The 6,934-nt window shown below is 38.6% G+C and overlaps 1 protein-coding gene across 1 annotated transcript; it reads right to left on the bottom strand.

The window, feature by feature from the left end:
* Positions 1-226: 226 nt before the first annotated feature.
* Positions 227-4,305, bottom strand: LOC128197894 (uncharacterized). Its single transcript, XM_052880742.1, has 2 exons — positions 1,313-4,305; positions 227-883 (listed from the first exon to the last, which is right to left on the bottom strand). The coding sequence occupies exon 1, from the start codon at positions 4,303-4,305 to the stop codon at positions 2,869-2,871; it is 1,437 nt and encodes a 478-aa protein (XP_052736702.1). The 3' UTR covers positions 227-883; positions 1,313-2,868.
* Positions 4,306-6,934: the final 2,629 nt, after the last annotated feature.

Here is a 6,934-nt window from a genome sequence, read left to right as displayed (position 1 = left end):
AAAGTTTTTCTTCCTGCGTGAATAAAAGAAATTGAAATAAAAGAAATGAAACAACGTGTGCTTGGTTTATAGGAAAGGAAATGAATTAGCTTTTTGTGCTTCCGAGAAAAAAAATTATTGCCAACGTGTGCCTTCCAACTTGCTGCTTGAATCTAATAAAGCTAAGTAAAACCCTTGGAGCTAACCCCTCATGTGTTGGAATAAAGAAAAACAATGCAAGATGTTAAATAAATTCAAAGCAGCGAGAACAACAATGTAACAGCGTGCACAAGCAAAGCAAAATTCCAATTTATGGCATATATAAAGGAACGTGACAGCACCAAAATAAAAAGGCAATGAAAAATCAACAAAAGGAATAAACGTAAGCTCCTCATTCATCCCATTGAGAACAGCTTTCAAGAACAAAATCGGAATGAGTGTGGCGGCTGCTCCAGCTCCAAGCCGAGACACCCTCCATGTGCATGTACTACCCAAAAATAAATGAAGTCCTCTCCTTCGCGTGCCCCTCTGCCGCTTCCCCCAAAAAAACGCTAACCTTCAGCTCCCCAAAATAAGGGTGAATGACCCACCCTTTTTCCAACGTGGCGACTCTCCCTAATCCATCCAACCTACTGGACGTGAAAGCCTCTTGCTTGTGCACCTCCCATTCTCTCCAAGCACACACCTGCTTCTGCTGGACCGTGTACCTCCATTTGCTGCCCGTCACCCTATGCTCCAATACTCACACCACTTCCAAGCTGCTGGACCTGCTACCAAGCTGCTGGATGCGGACGTGGCTGTTTTTTTCTTTGCTATTCAATAAAGCCAAGCTGTTGTATTCCTTGTTTAAGAGTGTTGGGAGGTTTTAGCACTGTCCAATGATCAATTCCAGCCACCACAATTACTAAACAGCAAGCAAACAATGCAACGGATTAGAAATCACTCAAACAGCAGTAATCACTGGACTGACATATGAGAGTAAAATAAATACTGGGAACAGCACAGAATGAATTTGAACAAAGTAAAAACTATATGTTAAAATAGACATCCAGACGAAACTATGAAAAAAAATTGCATGGAAAACGGATAAGAATTGAACTCAAACGAAGACACACAAGTTGACACAACATTCACGCGGCAGCCAGCGAAAATAAAAATGGCTAAGATGCATTGGCTCAATTTCCATTTCTCATTTAGCTTTCTAATGTCCCAAAAAGTTATCCAAAATTTTCCCATAATTAATAATGCAAAATAATAAGCTCAAATAATTCGAATTAGTTAAAATAAGAATTTCCGATCAAATTAAGCACAATTAGGAAAAACAGGAAAATACCGGACGTTTAAGCATAATTCCCCGACTAATTCTAGCACATTAAACTAAGTGAAGTGAGGAAAATATTGGTTCATCAAAATAGACCACACTTAGTCTTTTGCACTCCTGGGCAAAATCAAGACGCAAATCAGGGAATAGTTCAAAGGGCTTTTAAGAAGGTGACACAACGTCTACACACAGAAAATAAAGACTCACAAGGAAACAAACAGAATTTACACCGTCCTCAAGAAATCTGGACAGAGAAAAGAAGTAGACAATTCCAACACAGAATGAATCAGAGAAAGCAGATACTCATGAAATCATCCAAGCAATTCAAGACATGGCAAAATGATTAATCAGCTCAAGAGGTGAATCAAAAGTAACAAAACCTCACAGATGCACTATCAGTGTTTCTCTCAAGTGTTTGGGGTAAATCAATGTCACTCAATGCACTCAAGAAAGCAAACAACAACAGACTTGGCAAGCCTCTAATATCAACACTCAGAAACATATGCATGTTCAAATCAAAAGGTCTTTTCATGGTTGTAATGGCGCCAAGGACAAGGCAGGATATATCTGGATAAGAAGCTACAAACCATAAGGAACATAGGAGCAATGGGGAACAAGTGTAAACACATTCAAACACACCCACAACCTCTAATTCCATCCTCTTCTTGACTCCATTATTCACAATTATTCACAATTTTTTTTTCTTCATTTTTCTTTTTCATCTTTCTCACTTTTTTTCATCCTGTCTCTTTTCTTTTTTCTCTTTTCAAAACAAAACTGTAAAAGACAAGATTTACAAAAACAAAACAGAACAAGAAGAGGAACCAACTAGCCAACTCATCAGAATCCCTAAGGAGACCACACTTGTTCCCAAAACACTTCCAAAGCTCCAAAATTCCCTAAGGTTAAGGTAATCATGGTTTTTCACTTAGGGCTAGTGTATGAGCTTCAAAACAAAGAAATGGGGGAAAGTATAGGCTCAAAAGGGGTTATCAAAGGATCAAAACAAGGTAAGCTTATTTGGCTAGAGAGGCTCAAGAACAAAATTGCCTTTATCACTTCCAAACATGCATATCAATCAAGAATTATCAACAAGAGTCAAGCCAAGGCATATGCGCAAGCAATCAAGAGACATATCGCACACAAGAAAAAAACATAAAGTGGCTCAAATCTCACATAGGGTAATTCTGTCACAATCAATTCAACCTCTCAAACATCATAATCATCTTCCCAAGCAGAGAAAAGCAAGGATTTCAAACAAATAAATATCAATCAAGTGAAGGAAATGATAAGTCTACAACCCAAACAAAGTCCAGAAATGAAGAGAATCATGTAAAACTGTACACACGACAAAACAAAAACTACCTAGAAAAGAAAAAAATTTAACCAAGAAAACAAAAACTAACAAAGAAAAAATAAAAATCTCCCCCAATAGACCACACTTAAACTACACAGTGTCCTCAATGTGTCATAAGCATAAGATCGGAAATCAAAACAGTCAACAGATCATGGACAAGTGCAATAAAAGTAGGGAAAGGGGGAGAAGAGAAAAGGAAAACTCCCCTGAGTTATGGTGGCAGTTGCCAAATTTGGACTTTCAGGGAGATGTTTTCCGCCATAGTATCCAGCAAGGAAGTTTTTAGGAAGAATTGCTTCATCCTCCAGATTTGATCTAGCAGGGAGATATTATCCACAGTTGGATCTATGCAATGATTGTTGATGAGCAGGTTCAGCAGGTGCCTGTTGATCTTCAAACTATTGTGTATGTAAGCACCCTTGTCTTCCACTGGGGGTGCATGTTGGTCAAATTCATATGTACCTCCTGCAGCATGGTTAGTACATTGTGGCTCCAAAGAATTGACACACAGGGGTATAACACCCAATCCCAGTGTAACAGGCTGAACAACAGATAAACTCTCAGAACATGAATCAATTTCAAATTCAGAAACAATATCAACCACAGACTCAGATTCATGTTCAATGCATGGAGAATAAACATACGAATTTGATATCAAAAATTGATTCTCATCATGCAGAGAGGAAGAATTAAAAACAGACTCATCAACAATACAATCATCAGCATACCTCTCAATAACATAATCATCAACATAATCAAATTGAGGTATGCTTACCTCCTCTTCCTTGAAGATTGCTAAAGTGGTGGAATATGAAAGTGGTCTACCTGGCTCACAATTTCTGCTTATACTTTCCTGGTCCTCCAAATCATCATCAGGATCTATCTCCTCAATCGCAAGAATAGGGACATTTGAAGGTGGGAAAGTAGGTTGCTCAGTGGTAAGCTCATAACTCTGCTCCCCATCTCCTATGTGGACGACACTATCATCATCAGGAATCTGAACAGTCTGAAATGGTGATTCCTCTAAATCATGAGGTTGTTCCTGATTGAGCTGAGTAGCCGTTTGCCCTATCTGATCATTCAAACTCTGAATGACAGCTTGTGTTTCCTGCTGAAACTCCATGATTTCTTGCTTGAACTGAAGATTTTGCATGGTCATCTGCTCCAATAACTCCTTCAATGTAGGTTTAGAAGTAGAAGGCTGAGGAGCTATTTGAGCAGGAGCATCATAAAATTGCATCTGTTGTTGTTGCTGCTGTTTTTGTTGCCTGTTGTTGTAGATGTTTGTAGCATAAGCCTGAGGTGCATCAAAGGCAGCATGGTGTTGCAAAGAAGGACATGCATCTGTATAGTGGTCACTGGAAGGACAAATAGCACATAGTCGTGCAACAAATGCAGATGGAGATGCATATCTCTGGTTGGTAGTGAACTGTGTCACCAACTTCGCAAGAGAGTCAATCTTTCCTTCCAATTTGCTTTCAAAATCTGATAAAGACTGGGCAACATCATCATGTACGCCCCTCACCAGAGGATGCGCAATATTGTTCTCCTTATAGAGATCAGCAGAATAATTAGAGTACCATGCAGAAGGAGAATCATAAGTATTGGCAGAATAAGCACTATTCACAAAACCAGAATAAGTAGACATGGAAAAATAAAAATACTAAAAATTACGAAACAAATAAAACACAACACATTTATACATGCAAAACGCACACAGAAAACAGAACATCACAACACAAGACAAAACACATACGACACGCATACAAAAACGCACATAACAGAAAACAACAAGAGACCCAAAACCGAACTGTTGGTCCCCGGCAACGGCGCCATTTTGTTGAGAGGGTCACACCTCCCACAAAAGTTGTGCATAAAAGAATGCAGTATAGTACTAGGAAGTGACTCCTAGGTCGTCTCTCAAGGACCAAATGTGGTTCAGTCTCAGATCAAACACATAGTGGGGGGGGGGGGGGGGGGGGGGGTTGGTGAAGAGTTTGTGAATACGGATGAACTTAAATAAAAATGAAAATTAAATACAACCAAACATAATTGAAAATACTGAAATAAATGAACAACGCGTGAAAACCGAACGGATTACTGAACGGTTCTACATTGAGACCGAACGGTTTCTAAAACAAGTGGAGAAATTGAAAATGCAATAAAGAAATCTAAAACTCATCTACGTAAATTAAAATATTCAATGCAAAAAACTAGAAGGCAATTGAAAGCAGCACATAAATCACTAACACATAAGTTAAATGAAGTTGAAAAGTAATAAAATCCATCTTCCATTATGATGAACATTAAAAATGCAATTGATGCAGCCCGTGACAATTGAAGCACGTCTCCGAACAAAAATTGAAAATGCTTTCAATATATATATATATATATATATATATATATATAAAGTTTTTCTTCCTGCGTGAATAAAAGAAATTGAAATAAAAGAAATGAAACAACGTGTGCTTGGTTTATAGGAAAGGAAATGAATTAGCTTTTTGTGCTTCCGAGAAAAAAAATTATTGCCAACGTGTGCCTTCCAACTTGCTGCTTGAATCTAATAAAGCTAAGTAAAACCCTTGGAGCTAACCCCTCATGTGTTGGAATAAAGAAAAACAATGCAAGATGTTAAATAAATTCAAAGCAGCGAGAACAACAATGTAACAGCGTGCACAAGCAAAGCAAAATTCCAATTTATGGCATATATAAAGGAACGTGACAGCACCAAAATAAAAAGGCAATGAAAAATCAACAAAAGGAATAAACGTAAGCTCCTCATTCATCCCATTGAGAACAGCTTTCAAGAACAAAATCGGAATGAGTGTGGCGGCTGCTCCAGCTCCAAGCCGAGACACCCTCCATGTGCATGTACTACCCAAAAATAAATGAAGTCCTCTCCTTCGCGTGCCCCTCTGCCGCTTCCCCCAAAAAAACGCTAACCTTCAGCTCCCCAAAATAAGGGTGAATGACCCACCCTTTTTCCAACGTGGCGACTCTCCCTAATCCATCCAACCTACTGGACGTGAAAGCCTCTTGCTTGTGCACCTCCCATTCTCTCCAAGCACACACCTGCTTCTGCTGGACCGTGTACCTCCATTTGCTGCCCGTCACCCTATGCTCCAATACTCACACCACTTCCAAGCTGCTGGACCTGCTACCAAGCTGCTGGATGCGGACGTGGCTGTTTTTTTCTTTGCTATTCAATAAAGCCAAGCTGTTGTATTCCTTGTTTAAGAGTGTTGGGAGGTTTTAGCACTGTCCAATGATCAATTCCAGCCACCACAATTACTAAACAGCAAGCAAACAATGCAACGGATTAGAAATCACTCAAACAGCAGTAATCACTGGACTGACATATGAGAGTAAAATAAATACTGGGAACAGCACAATGAATTTGAACAAAGTAAAAACTATATGTTAAAATAGACATCCAGACGAAACTATGAAAAAAAATTGCATGGAAAACGGATAAGAATTGAACTCAAACGAAGACACACAAGTTGACACAACATTCACGCGGCAGCCAGCGAAAATAAAAATGGCTAAGATGCATTGGCTCAATTTCCATTTCTCATTTAGCTTTCTAATGTCCCAAAAAGTTATCCAAAATTTTCCCATAATTAATAATGCAAAATAATAAGCTCAAATAATTCGAATTAGTTAAAATAAGAATTTCCGATCAAATTAAGCACAATTAGGAAAAACAGGAAAATACCGGACGTTTAAGCATAATTCCCCGACTAATTCTAGCACATTAAACTAAGTGAAGTGAGGAAAATATTGGTTCATCACCTAACCTTGTGAGAGTTAAAAAAATTAAACTGATGATTTTACGAACATAGTATGGATCGAAGCTTGATGAATGAACGTCACATCAGTGAAGAATATTATAAGGGTGTTTCGGAGTTCTTGCAATACGTTGAAGAAAATGCTAAGTCTGTGAACGGGACATATTTTTGTCCTTGTGTTCGTTGTCTTAATAAAATACGGCAAGACTTAGGCAATGTGCGTGACCATCTATTCATGTTAGGCATAATAAGGACTTATACCGTTTGGGCTTGACATGGATAAGTACTGGACCAGCCTACCACGTCACGAGGAACGAATTATATGGAAGAATGGATGAGTGATCATTTAGAGGACATGATACGTGATGTCAGTGAAGATAATTTTGGAAGAGCTAATTTGTATGATTCTCTTATAAATGATTCAGAGCAACCGTTGTTCCCAGGATGCTCGAACTTTACACGTCTGTATGCAACTTTAAAGTTGTT

This window comes from Vigna angularis, chromosome 7, assembly GCF_016808095.1.
Source record: "Vigna angularis cultivar LongXiaoDou No.4 chromosome 7, ASM1680809v1, whole genome shotgun sequence".
In the NCBI taxonomy this organism is placed as follows: domain Eukaryota; kingdom Viridiplantae; phylum Streptophyta; class Magnoliopsida; order Fabales; family Fabaceae; genus Vigna; species Vigna angularis.
This window is presented reverse-complemented; position numbering and strand designations above follow the sequence as displayed.